At 42.2% G+C, this 14,445-nt stretch overlaps 1 protein-coding gene across 1 annotated transcript in view; it reads right to left on the bottom strand.

The window, feature by feature from the left end:
* Positions 1–14,445, bottom strand: part of LRRIQ3 (leucine rich repeats and IQ motif containing 3) — a 46,581-nt gene that overhangs the window by 20,105 nt on the left and 12,031 nt on the right. Inside the window, exons 3-5 of the mRNA XM_033151808.1 lie at positions 14,031–14,354; positions 12,393–12,526; positions 3,885–4,038 (exon numbers count right to left, since the gene is read on the bottom strand). Of these exons, the coding sequence (XP_033007699.1) occupies positions 3,885–4,038; positions 12,393–12,526; positions 14,031–14,354 (612 nt within the window). The remainder of the gene's footprint in view (positions 1–3,884; positions 4,039–12,392; positions 12,527–14,030; positions 14,355–14,445) is intronic.

Raw genomic sequence — 14,445 nt, 5'->3', positions numbered from 1 at the left:
GCATTCTGGTGGTTCCCTCATTGCGAGAAGTGAAGTTACAGGGAACCAGGCAGAGGGCCTTCTCGGTAATGGCACCCGCCCTGTGGAACACTCTCCCACCAGATGTCAAGGGAAAAAAACAACTACCAGACTTTTAGGAGACATCTGAAGGCTGCCCTGTTTAGGGAAGCTTTTAATATCTGAAGGACTGTTGTATTTTAATATTTTGTTGGAAGCCGCCCAGAGTGGCTGGGGAAACCCAGCCAGATGGGTGGGGTATAAATAATAAATTGTTATTGTTGTTGTTGTTGCAGTTTGTGAGTAGGAAATAGTTTCAGTTCCCTTGATTGTTAGATTAATGATCAATGGATTTCATTATCATTAAATTAATCTCTTATTTGAGCTAATGCAGACTCTTGCAGCTATTATGTACTGCATGGATATTTACTGGAATTCAACTTGCATTCACCTACTATGAAATCTGTATGACCAAATACAATGTGCCGGTCCTAGACCATTGAGAGGATTTGGTTATACCTATGAAAGTTAAATTCACAAGAAATGTTTTGTCTCAATCCAGTGAGACAAATCCATGAGCAGAAGCAAGGTGGTTTTTTAAATATACAAATACTCCGTCAGAGTGGCAACTTCATGAAACAGTAGAAAGGCAGACCCAGAATTTAACAAGGCATAGCTGCAAAAACAAAACAAAACTGTACCCTGGTGCCCACCATGTGTTGTGAACTACAAGTCCCATCAGCCCTAGCCAGTATAGCCAATATTAAAGGATTATGTGAGTTGTAGTCCAAAGCATCTGTGGTCAAGCTAACCTGTCCAATAATGTTGGCATTTGTCTTACCAGCTGAAGCCCGTAAAAGCAACTTCTAGCCCCCAAGGCTAGTGACAAATCTGGATATACGACAACCCTAAAGCTCTGAACTAGCTCCTTCGGACTGATCAGATGACTGATCAATTTCTCTGGCACAAGAATCACTCACCCAAAAATCCCAAGGATGAAGATCAGCTTATTTCCCCTCATCCAGTCCACCACTGCATCCAGACCCCATGGGGTCCAGGGCCTGCACAGTCTCTCCTGATCCAGATGTTATACAGAAATAGAGCTGAGTGTGGTGACACCTGGCCCCCAAATTCCCTAATGACTGACTTCATGTAGATGTTAAACATTGGAAGATAGAATACCACCCTGCAGCACCCCATGACACAACTGTGCAAATTTGATTGTGAGATTTCTACTAGGACAAGCTTTTAATAAGAGGAAACTGTCTTCCTCAGTAGCTTAGTGCTTAAGGAAAGATGGGGGGTGGGGGTTGGAGAGCAAATTCCTAACTGAGTTATGGAGAGGTATACTTCTGAATTGTATGCTCACGTAATGATGCCTGCATATTGGAGCCACAGGCCACCATCACACAAAGTGGAAGCAGATGTTGCCCACCCTATCAGAAACCATTTCATGTCAATTTAAAATATATCATTGCAATTCCTAGCGATGGAACAAGCCATTTTCTTTTGTTACATCCACTCTAACACAGATTGCTGCCACATTGCTTTAATAATATTTGCTCTTATTTTTTTGGATGTAATTTAGACATATCAATGTTGAAATTCGTTCTGCTAGTTTCTCCAAACAGACTGCTAGTATTTGTTTTGAAAAAGCAAATAAAAGGAAAGAATTAAGATTTAAGAAAATAATATAAAATGCTTGTATATGCTTTTTTTAATCGACTTTGTATGATTGCATCTGGTAGTTCAAAACTCTCATTTTGTCTATTATTATTTTTTATAAGTAATTTAAATATATTTTTTCAGGAAGCCCTATTGACTACTAAGCAAACTGCAGTCTACAGACCAGCAAATTCTGCAGAAAATCCTTCGCAGAGTATTTAGATGCATTATGCAACATATTTAATCATATCTGAAAAACATGAAATGATCAACCATATAAGATTAACTAGAAATGTATATTTCCTTACACCAAAGAATCTTGACGAAAAATGTGAGCAGTGTCACAGATATGCTTACCTGCAAGACCAGCATTATACTACAAGCTCCACCCACACAACTTGCTTCCTTCAAACATACTAACATTATCCTTGGCCTTGGCCTTGGGTTTGATAAACAGAGAGGGACTTGGGCTTTAATTGCTCACTACAAGTACTGACAAGAAAATATGGATTTTAATTAAAACTTTATTTTCAGATTGGTGAGCTGGCTTTAATGGTGACCTCAACAATGTGATCCCAACTTCAAGGGATGCAAGACAGGGATGTCTGTTAGCCTCCCTCACTTTCCCCCCCTTCAATTTTCATATAAATAACACTGCCCCAGATCTTCAAGGGCCTCAGCACTTTTCTCCTACAATTCTTGGCCACAAGTTTTATGAGACATTTTCTCAGAGACCTTGAATTATTTTGTGAAAAGGAATTCCTTAGCTTGGGCTATCCTGAAACCAAGATGGTTTGCCTGCTAAAAGTTCACACCTACATAAGTGGAAATAGACTGTATAAATATGGAACAGATTAAGAATTTTAAGTGTCTGAGAATTCAGTTCAATCAGAACTATACCTGGTCAGGGCATTTGGAATCCACAAGGCTCTCAACCCTACAAGTATTCATAGCCATATTTACCTTTACTTGCTTCTGAGGTGGTAACTTGGTACCCCCTGCACTTGAGTTTTTTGGGTGAAAGGTACCGGTAATCCCACAAGTGGTATATGTTGCAAAAGTGTGGGATTGGGAAGATGTTGTCAAACTGGTTACTGCTTTTTGAGGTCATTCTTGGGATCTCCCACATAGCAATCCCATTGTCATGGTGAAATTTGTACTTAATTTGAATCTTCTAGGGCAGCGTTCTTCAACCTTGGGTCCCCAGATGTTGGTGGACTACAACTCCAATCATCCCTGACCATTGGCTAAGCTGAGGATTATGGGTATTGGAGTCCAACAACATCTGGGGACCCAAGGTTGAAGAGCACTGTTCTAGGGTTCTCACTGCCTTGCTTCTGTACTGGTAAAAATAACATCATATGCCAGATACAATGTTGCCCAAAAAGTGTCATTTGGAGCACATTTCTAATAGATTTGTACAAAGCTGCTTCAACAAGTGTAAATTCCTTATAACCAAATATGGACACATTTTCCAGGGTTCTACTGATTTTTCTTGGATCCACAGAATGATTCTTTCCTTGGATCCACAGAATGATTCTTGCTGCTATATGTAAAATGCAGATTCTCTCCTATAGTTTTTGATAGAGCTGTATGCAACTCATGGCCCTGATAGAGAAGGAAAAGGGTGTCTGTCAGGCCAACCCAAACCAGGCCAAGCTGGGCACCATCTGCCCAGCCTGGACGTGGTTCCAAATTAGTTCAGGGGGAGGGATAATGCTTAATTAATTGTTTAAAACCCCAATTAAACATACAGCAGGCAGGGAGCATGAGGGAAGGAGGCATTGCCTCTCCTTCTCCCCACTCACAACTAAGGGGGTGCAAGTCTGTGGGTTGCTGCTTTGCAAGTGGCTTTCCTGCAGCAGCAAGATTGATGCCTCTACAATAATCCTGCAGGATGGTGCTTCAGGCAAGGGGCATCAAGCAAGCAGGAAAGTGGGGCATCATTGGGCTCCTACCTTCTCCTGGGACAATGCAGTTTTTGGCCAGGTATGTCTCAGACTTTCAATGGGGTTTTCCAACACGATGCCTGCCTCTCCTTTCTGCTTGATGCCTGACAGTCCTGGATCACTTTGGGCCACCCAACCCGACCTGCAGCGATCTGTAACTATCTCAACCCAACTCAGGCAACACCTAAATCCTGCTGAATATGCCCAGTTTGCCTAGGGGAAATCTGATGCACAACCCTAGCTTCCAAATTAATATATAAATAGCACACTTACTGGGATACCAGATGCATACGTTTTGAACCCGGCATGCTGTTCCATCTTAGTCAAAGCTGTCTGCTTCACACCCCTATCAGATCCTAAAGGTGGTAGCTTTAGTCCACCTCTCATGTAACGTTTATATCGCAGAACGTCTTGCAGAGGAATCAGGCTGTGAGAAACAAAGGTTTGGCAAATTTATTTTAAGGAGGTGAAAACTCAAAGCAAAGTAGTGATGATAACCATAGCGCTTATTGTGCCTTAATTCTTTTTAAGTATTTTCCAAAGCATTATTCATGTTATTGACAAATAAACTGTGTGTGTTGCATCAAAATGTGACTGACAAAACACTGAGATCAAATTCCTTGATTTTAATTTCATGATCTCGTGCATCCTCTCAGTATTGGAAGTATGCCCCACGGTCTTTAATGGGGATTTCTCCCAGGTAGGTGGGGATAGGATTGCAATCTCTGTCACTATATGTATATTACTGAATTTGCTGAAACTTGTCACAGATACATGTGATATATGTGAACAAAATCTCTGATAAAGCCCTGTAGAGACACTGAAAAAAGAATAGGAAAAGTGCAGTTAGCTGTCTAAAATTAAAGAAAAGCTGAAAGGATCGCTGTATTTAAGCTTAGCTTAAATTTAATGTGGGTTTTCTCCATCAGGAAACAGGCTATGAGAGTACACATGACTCACAAGAATACAAAATACTGCTGTACCAAGTTATGATAGCTGAATGCTACTTGCTTGTGAAAGGAAAGGAGGTGGACCTTCTTCAAACATGCATTTAGTAGTATGAAGAAGGAGGAGACTACAATTATGATTATGCCTGAAGATCTATGGATTGGACTATGCAGTTTTAAAGAATGAATGGGATGTATATTTTCAAACATATCTCAGCAAAGCACATTTTACTATGATCAGAGAGAATAAGAGTGCTGTCTTCCGCGTGTTTACTCTAAAGTCAGTCTCACTAAATTCAATGGGTCTTATTCTCAAGAAAGTGTGCACTGAATTGCAGGCTGAATTTTAAAAATGCTGCTGTTCTTTCCCAAGCATACTATGTGACAATGAAACATCAGTTCTAACTGTGATTTGAGTACCCTGGGAAAATAATTCACAGTGATTAACGCTATACATGTCAATCAAAATGAAAGGTCCCTACATATCTCTACACACATCGCCTCTCAAGCTCAAAACTGGACATTTTGCCAGTCAGATTGGTTTCACTTTATCAGAGAGAAAAAAGATGGCCATGCATTTTCTGGACAGAGAAGGCTACAGAGTGACTCAGAAACTTGTGAAGTCTTGGTGCCTGTGGGGCAGCTCAATCAGTAGAGCATGAGACTCTTAAACTCAAGTAGGGTTGCCTTGGGGTGGGGGAGCAAAGTTCTTGAGCTTTTTTCAGTTCTGCTCAAAGTTGTTGAGCTTTCCCCCCAGACATTTCAGTGATTTCTGCCCCGACACTATTTCCGACAGCCAAATCTTGTTTATGTCTGGGAAATTCTGGACATATGGTGACCCTAACTCAAGTTCATGGGTTCAAGTCCCGTGTTGGGCAAAAGATTCCTGCATTGCATGGGGTTGGACTAGAAGACCCTTATGGTCCGTTCCAACTCCATGATTTTAAAACAAAAATGGGGGTAAATCTTAGGCAAAACAATTTGAAAGTTATCTTCAAAGTTCATGGAGCTGGTCATGGTAATTACTTAACAACTAGAAAGAGTTAAGCATATAATTTTTATAGTGTAACATACAGTCCCTTTTAAAAAAAGATTGACAAAACATTATCCACAGAGGGCTTCATATTAACATAATAATGAAATTATTTTGAAGACATTGGAGAGGCACTGACATTTTTAGTATTATATACTAGAGGCTATTAATAACCTGTAAAATGCATAAGCATGAAGGATAAATATGTAAGGTGTATGCTCTGAACATCTATTAGCAGAATGCAACTATGCTATGATGTGTTTAGGCATTAAGAAGACTTAATCTCTTCCTGAAAAATTATTAAGTCTTTGTAGCCCCTTCTTAGCATTTTCCTCCTAGAATACTAAGAAGCTTGTGCATAAAATTCTGAAAAAACAAGTACACATGCAAGTTCTTTTGCAAATTACTTTTAGAAGCCCTGCATCCAATCCAAACTCTACATTTTTATGTTAGCCAGTTAAATCAATGTTCAAACCTTTGAGATTCACTTCTCCTCCAGCCTTCAATATGGGAACATAATATATGGACAACAATTTACAGGGCTGCTGAAAAGTGTGTGTGAAGTGTTGTGAACATTCTAAATACTATGTATTGTTATTTATTATAGCTCTCAACTTCATTCTTAGCTAGTTGATATAGAATTCAGTAACTGAGATGATGCCTGAACTTATTCTGATGGATATCACAGTGTACTAAGAGTCAATTTTCAAATGTCCTTTCCCATCACTTATTTATTTAACCTTAGCCCAAGGGCTAGGGAGTAGTATCAGCAACTTTTACTTAGAGAATCCTGTTCCCTGACAGTGTCGTAATAATCTAACAGCTATACATCCAATGGACTCAAATGCAACTACTGCTATTCCTGAAAAGCTAGTTTTCACAAATTGCCAAAAACATCCAGCTTATAAGAAATTGTCACTCTGATCTTAAAACACTTCTTTTGGTGTATACGCCTGCAAAGCCACTGAAATCTTCCTAACATCCCACTGTTGAAAGACATTCAAGTTTGTATTCCTATTAAACTTTTCAACAGCACACAGGTTTTCTGTGGATGCACACCATGGTGCCAACATGTAAAGGCATGCATTTTATGTTTCATATTCGGTGCACTCTCTCTTTAAAATACATTTGGCTCAGGGAAGACGCATTTTGTAGACTTTTCATTAGTTGAAAAAAAGGAAAACTGTCACTTCCACAAAGAAAACTTGACCTGTCTGCCAAAATGATGCAGAGTCTGTCACTCTTCATCAGAGTAGCAGCTTGACAAGATTATCTTTAAAGTAGCTTTCACTTTTCATGCCAAATGGTTGTGCGTATCAAAACAAAGATGGCTGTCAATATTCAGTGTTGCTTTAAGCAACAAGATATGTAGATAGATAGCAGAAATACATGGACCTCAGGTGTGCTCTCAGTCTCCAAAGAAGAAAAACAAACAAAACTTTAGAACTACAGAGATGCTACAGTGCTAAGCAGTGCTGTCCCACAGTAGGACATATTTCACTTTGTCCCCATCACAGCATTTCTAATTCTCCCTTTGCTCTACTGTTTTTCCCTTCCAACCAATCAGTCCTCTTCCATAACTACCACTGCTTCTTCACTTCCTCTTACAGGCCAGTTTAAAGGCCCCAAGGGATTATCATAGCCCTACCATTACTTTCCCCTCCTCCTCTGGGGAGGAGTTCCAGCATGCGTCACTCCTTGCATGTGACTGAAAGTGGGAGGAAATGAGATTCAAGAGACTGTTCCTACAAAATAGTCTTACAGTGGACTTCATCATTCACTTCCTCGATCAGCCAAGAAACGGCTCCTGAACTGCTCAAATGAGCTACCTGCAGCTCCTGAGCTAGTTGGGCTTTTCAGTCCGTACAAATGACCAGTCAACCCAACACGGTATGAGAATCATTGATCTAAACTGACAACCTTTCAATTGCTACTCAGCACAAGATGCTGGAATTGATGGAGAGTGTTTTGACAGATGTGGTTTGCTTGCTTGCTGAATGCTTCACAGAACACCATCTGTGTACAAATAATACAAAGGCACAAGTCAGTGCTTTTCATCTTAGAAATTATGATGCTAAGCATGAATTTAACATCATCTGGTGTGGGGTGTAGTGCACCCACGATATGAATGCAGAATACCCTGGAGAATATACTTTCTTTCAGATGTCACACTGAAAAGACCAAAGAAAACTTTTAACATCTGAAATATCTGTTAGTCATTCACATCACTTAGGCACGTGCATTTTCAACAACAAAGTCCGTGAACTTTTACTATGCATATTGTTCCCCATCATGTATACTAATGCACTTCTGCTGCAGCCACTCTAGGTAGCATAATACTTTTAAAAGTTTCACTTCCTGCAGAAGTTTGGTGGTGGGGGGTGGTGGTGTTTGCACATACAATGGAGAGCACCAAGCATATTAAGAACCTAAGTTTGTCATGGCAAGCAGACGTACAAAGGTGTCCTCAGCTCCAGTCATGCTAGTATTTCGCTACTCTCTTCCCAGGACATGTTTGTGCAATTTGGCAACTATACTCACAGAAGCTGAATATAGGATTTAATAAGGTAGCACCAATTCTTAAATTCCTAGATAGAAACCTTATACGAAAAGATTGCAAGTGCACAGTAGTGTGTGTATCATAGAGATTAAGTACAGTCATATTTGAGGGGGGAAATCCCTCAGCCACCTTGAACAGTCAAGTTAGTTACAGTCCACACCATCACAGATTTTAAAGAATATTCTTTGTCTCCCTAGAAATCAGGAGAGCCATCCTGTGAAAATGTTCATTTCAAAGAAAATGTAGCCCTGACTGGTACAACACTAGAACTCTGCTAGTTCACAGCGTCGGCACAACGTCTACAACGGCAGGAGGGAAAACCAAATGGCAGTTGTTTTCCAGCACTAATTAAGGACCAAAATTTGAGAATAAGAACAAATGCAACTTGTAACAAAAACTTGCATTGTGGATTGTTAACTTTTCCAATCAGTCACTATACAGTAGCAGTACAGTGGTACCTCAGTTTAAGAACAGTCCAGTTTAAGAACGATTTGGTTTACAATTCTGCAAAACCGGAAATAGTGTCCCGCTTTGAGAACTTTACCTCGGTCTAAGAACGGAATCTGAACGGTGGAAGGGCACCAGCAGCGGGAGGCCTCATTAGGGAAAGCGTGCCTTGGTTTAAGAATGGTTTCAGGTTAAGAACGGACTTCCAGAACAGATTAAGTTCATAAACCGAGGTACCACTGTATGCATTGCTGCAGCTTACACATGTTCAAAATGTGAAATTTTAAAGTGAAATCTATTGCTGTTATTCCACTAACTGTTGACCCAGTGGAGGCATCAGAAGATGTAAGAGAAGAGGAGGCAAATTCTGCCCATTCTTCCTTCTACCTGTGACCCTAAAATCTTTTTTAAAGTATTGGGAGACCCTGCAGAACAGCCTGTGATTGGGGGCGGGATCTGCAATGTGCTCCATACTGCAATATTACAACATCTAATAGGTTCCTTAAAATTCTGTGTGTAGACTACATAAAAGGAATAAAGTTAATGGCAGTGACACTTATTTCTGGAATATTACAGAGTGCAGCTATTCAGCTCTGACAAATTTGTCTAAATGATCAATTGTTTTTGTGCATATGTTAATCTACGCTTTAGCTGTAGAATGCCACTGTTGATTAATTCTATATTTATTTGCCTTTGATGCCTTGCTATGTGTTTATAATCTGTTTTGCAATGTCCTATATATGTTTCCTCACACCGAATATCACTTTCATGCACACATCTGAATGACAGCGTTTTTTTTGTTTTTTTTAATAATTAGAGGTTATAAAACTGGGAACCACCACAAGCTTGTGATAATTAGATGAAATAAACCCATCATGATGGGAGAAACATTTTTTTTCAAAAGCTTTTCATATTCCAAAATTGTCACACAATCCAAGTGTTTGCAGTAATGTACGATATTCTTACAACATTCAATGGCATCATTTAAGCTATTATGGAAGACTGTGAAGGCAATGGCGTGTTAAGTTAACCAAATACTGTGCAAATATTTAAGGTTCAATAACATTTTTTTTCCATTCCAGGGGAATAAAGAGTCAGGAGTTTCTGCTGCTTTTGCAACACCACAAAGTTAAAAAGCAGAAGGCACAAAATGTTTTAGATTACCTATAGCATGCTTCTATCCACACAGTTCCAAATAATACAGTGACCAAACAGAAACTAATGAAATAGAAACTAATGAAGAGAAACTTATGTTTCTAGAATATCTACTTTTCACAGGCCCATATAAGAACAGCGTAAATAGTTGGGCCTGATGAACATTTACTGTTCCCAACCCTAATCCTGTGGAAAGCCATCTAATTAGATTTTAATTTGATCCTGACTTGTTTTTAGGAGGTAATTTAATTATTGTTTGATTTTATACCAATGTTATATACCGTATTTTTCGGTCCATAAGGCACTCCGGACCACAAGACGCACTTGTTTTTTAAAGGGGAAAAACCAGGAAAAAATATTTTCCTGGTTTTCCTCCTCTAAAAAACACGGAGGGGAGCGCTGGAGGGGAAGCCCCTTCTCCCTTCACAGCGGCTCATCCCCGCTTCCTTAAAGGGACATGGGGACGAGGGGAGAAGGTTTCTCCCCTCCTCCCCATGTCCCTTTAAAGCAACAGGGGATAAGCCTGCTTTTGGCGTCGGGGCGCAGGGTGGTGGAGAAAGCAGCAGCATCCCCGCTGTTTCCTCCACCATCCCAGCCTGCTTTTGGGATTGGAGGGCAGCGCGTGGGGTGGTGGAGGAAATCCTCTACCAACCTCCCTGCCGCCCACCGATCCCAAAAGCAGGCATCGCAGCTGCCTCCCTCCACCTCCCGCCGTTCGGCGGGACGTGGGGGGAGGCGGCGGAGGTGTTGGTGGATCGTGCTAGCAGCTCCGTTCACGGAGCTGCTGGCACGATCCACCAACATCCCCTTTGCTTCCCGCCGCCTCCCCCCATCTCCTGTCGCGTTCGGCGGGACGTGGGGGGAGGCGGCGGAGGTGTTGGTGGATCGTGCTAGCAGCTCCGTTCACGGAGCTGCTGGCACGATCCACCAACATCCCCTTTGCTTCCCGCCGCCTCCCCCCATCCCCCGCCGCGTTCGGCGGGACGTGGGGGGAGGCGGCGGAGGTGTTGGTGGATCGTGCCAGCAGCTCCGTTCACGGAGCTGCTGGCACGATCCACCAACATCCCCTTCGCTCCTGGCCGCCTCCCCCCATCTCCCGTCGCGTTCGGCGGGACGTGGGGGGAGGCGGCGGAGGTGTTGGTGGATCGTGCTAGCAGCTCCGTTCACGGAGCTGCTGGCACGATCCACCAACATCCCCTTCGCTTCCCGCCGCCTCCCCCATCCCCCGTCGCGTTCGGCGGGAGGTCGGGGGAAGCAGCGGAGATGTTGCTGGATCGTGCTAGCAGCTCCGCTCGCCGAAAGAAGCTTCTTTCGGTGAACGGAGGTGCTGGCATGATCCAGCAACATCGCTGCTGCCTCCCCCCACCTCCCGCCGAACGTGGCAGGGGATGTGGGGAGGCAGTTGGAGCGAAGCCTTCGCTCCATAAGGCGCACAGCGATTTTCCCTTCCATTTTAGGAGGGAAAAAGTGCGTCTTATGGAGCGTAAAATACGGTATTTGATGTTAGCCACCCTAAGCCCAGTCTCGGCCGGAGAGGGCGGGATAAAAATAAAAGTTTTTCATATTATTATTAAAATTACTTGAAAAATTACTAAAAAATTATGTTGTGAGTTTTCCATAGATTCCACTATCACAACTAGGTGCCAAGATTTATAAGAACTTACATACCGTATATACCCGAGTATAAGCCGACCCAAATATAAACCGAGGCACCTAATTTTCCTACAAAACCTGGGAAAGCTTATTGACTCAAGTATAAGCCGATTCACCTTTGCCGCTGTGGAGGAGGAGGAGGAACGAGCAGCCCGAAAGCAGCCCTTTGGGCTGCTCCTTCCTCTTCCTCCTTTGCCAAGTTTGCATTTATGCGAGCAGTTCAGGAATGGAACAAGCTGCCTGGGGAGAGTAAAGAACCGCTGTTCTTGTATGCTTCTTAAGGAATGGTTGACTGGGGAGAGCGGGTGGCAGCATGAGCGGAGAGAAAGGGCTTCTTTCTCGCCGCCCCCACCGCTCGCCTCACTCAAGTATAAGCCGAGGGCAGCTTTTTCAGCACAAAAAATACATACACACACACATACACATACACACACACACACACACACACACATATATATATGGAACTTAGGCTTATGCAGAAAACAGACTACCTGCTATGCTCAAGGCTCAGCATCACATAGCAAGCTCTGTTTTTTTTATCCCTACATACACTTACAGCCAAGAACACTGTACAATATATCTTTTCCATCTGCAAAACAAAGATCAGTTTATACAATGAAAGGTCCAGTGTTCGGACCTGAAGCCAAATATGTTAGTAGAACATGGGTTAGAATGCTGTCATATATACCAAACGTCAGGGGCGTAGGGAGCCTCTTTGCCACCCGGGGCGGAAAACGCAAGGGCACCCCCCTGGGGGTGGGGCGCCGCTCCCTAGCATGCATGTGCCCTGACGTCATGGTGCATGTGCCGTGACGTCACGACGCGCGCAACATCCCGGGTGGACTGCGCATGTGCGGAGATGCGCAGTCCCCCCAAGATGGCGGGCGCGAGCGGCTGGCACCCCTCCTGACCATGCAACGGCGCAGCAAGTTTTAAGGCTACAGCGTGAACAGCTCCCGATTAAAATTAAGCAAAAATATACTTACCACAATACTTTTCTAATTAAATATCCTCTTATCCATTTCTGAATAATCAGGACTGGCGAATGAAAACATAGGATGTAATTGATTTTGGAAATTATCTTTTTTACCATTTTCATTTCTTCCTGAAATGTAGTTTCCTACAAACAACAAAAAAATAATAATGAGGATTTTCTATAAACATACATTAAAACATATTTCCCCCAAAAAAATAAATAAATCATGCACTTTTCTAATTTTATGTTATGGATCAGGCATAACATAAGCTCTGGGTCACATGCATGGGTATATATAGGTCCCTTGGCCCGTTTAGACTGCACCCCATTGGCCAGATTTCACCCAGCAACGAGGGACCTACCAATCGGGTATTGTGGCTGAACAATATACCCACCCACAACCAGGTGGTCAGTCTCCAGGTCTCACCGCAACACGTGCCCTCTTTTAGGGAGGACACGCTAAACAGCATTTGTCCTTTCTGGAGAGATCTCCACACCCCCGATTTACATTTAGTAGTTAGCCAGTGTGGACAAGCATCACATTGCTGCCTCCACTGGCAGAAAACCAGACCAGGGGCAGGGATAATCATGTGACAGGTGCTGTCAGGGCTAAAGCTTCTAAATGTTACAGAAGAATCATAGAATTGTGCAGTTGGAGTCATCTAGTCCAATCCCCTGTAGGGATGCTGTTCTGGTTCCCAGTTTAATCCTCTCCATTTCTATTGGTTCTCTCACTCAGGTTTCTTACTGTGCCATGTGAACCGGGTCTGATTTACCAAGACCAAAGGACCCAGAAAGGGGTCCTAGAAGCAGATCTTACCATTCAAAAAGCATCAGTCTAAGCATATTTCTTTTGTAAACTACCGGTAAGTGGTTTCAGCCAGCCTTGCATTTAACAACTTGCCTGGTATCCACAGGCGACTAGGAATTCCATACAGGTGAGTGAGCATCATTCCCCCTCCACCTGTTGGATTTGCTGCCATTCTGGCTACAGAGGAAGGGAAGGCAATTCTCTTATCTCTGTCCCTTCCCCGCCAGCCTGGTTTGCAGAAGGCATTTCATTTTTGCTAGTCTGAAATGAAGCTAACTTCATATATTTCCATGCCAGATGTTAAAGAGGGGGCTCTTTTGAAGCCAGCACCGAGGCACATGCTACTAGCATCTTAGCAGGCTAGTAAAAAGAAAAATGCAGCCTAGTCACATTTTGTAGGCATATTTTAAATATTGGCTTCAATGAAGGAAGGCAATGTTTTTACATTTGGAACATTTCACTGAGCCAAGGAAAGAATCAAAATTGTGTAACTAAACAAAGACATGAATTCTAGTCCTAGCACCTGTGAAACCATTGTTTCTTCCATCTCTAAATTTTCTGTTAATTCAAAACAGATAAAAATTCAGATGCTTTAAATTTATGAAAACATTCATTATTTTTAGGATTATCTGATGAACAATAATTGTAACTGCAAGCCATGATGATTTGCCACAATAATGAATACTTGCACACAGGGTTCCTGGCAGGCAAAGAACTTGGAATGCTCCATTGTGCTTGCTGGATTTCAGCTAATGGCTACAGATTATTATGGCATACTTGAAGCTTGCTATTCCTATGAAGAAATGTCTTAAAACAAACAACAACTAGATAACTTACCTTTCCAGAAGTAGGGCAAATATCAATATAAAAGCTAGGCGTAAAGGGTTTATATTTTTCAGGAAGCTTCCAGTCTTCTATTATTTCCTCATCAGAAATAACATAGTAGTCCAGCGCCTTGAGTGAAAAGATGCTGTTTACAACAATATGCCTATATGCTATTTTCAGGCACAGTGGAGTGTTGAACAAGGTGAGGGCAATCAGATTAGGGCAGAAAGATAACGAATGCACATTTTCCAGTGCTGAAATGCTATTATTATGAAGATACAGAAGTTGCAGTCCTGCCATGTTTACCCAAAACATTGGGCCCGGAAGCTCTTCTATCTGAAACAGCATTGAAACACAATTTTGAAAGAAAGGAGAAAAAAGTGGTAAATACATTGTGAAAAATGTAGTGAAAGTAACCTGTCAAACT

This window comes from Lacerta agilis, chromosome 6 (assembly GCF_009819535.1).
Source record: "Lacerta agilis isolate rLacAgi1 chromosome 6, rLacAgi1.pri, whole genome shotgun sequence".
Lineage (NCBI taxonomy): Eukaryota > Metazoa > Chordata > Lepidosauria > Squamata > Lacertidae > Lacerta > Lacerta agilis.
This window is presented reverse-complemented; position numbering and strand designations above follow the sequence as displayed.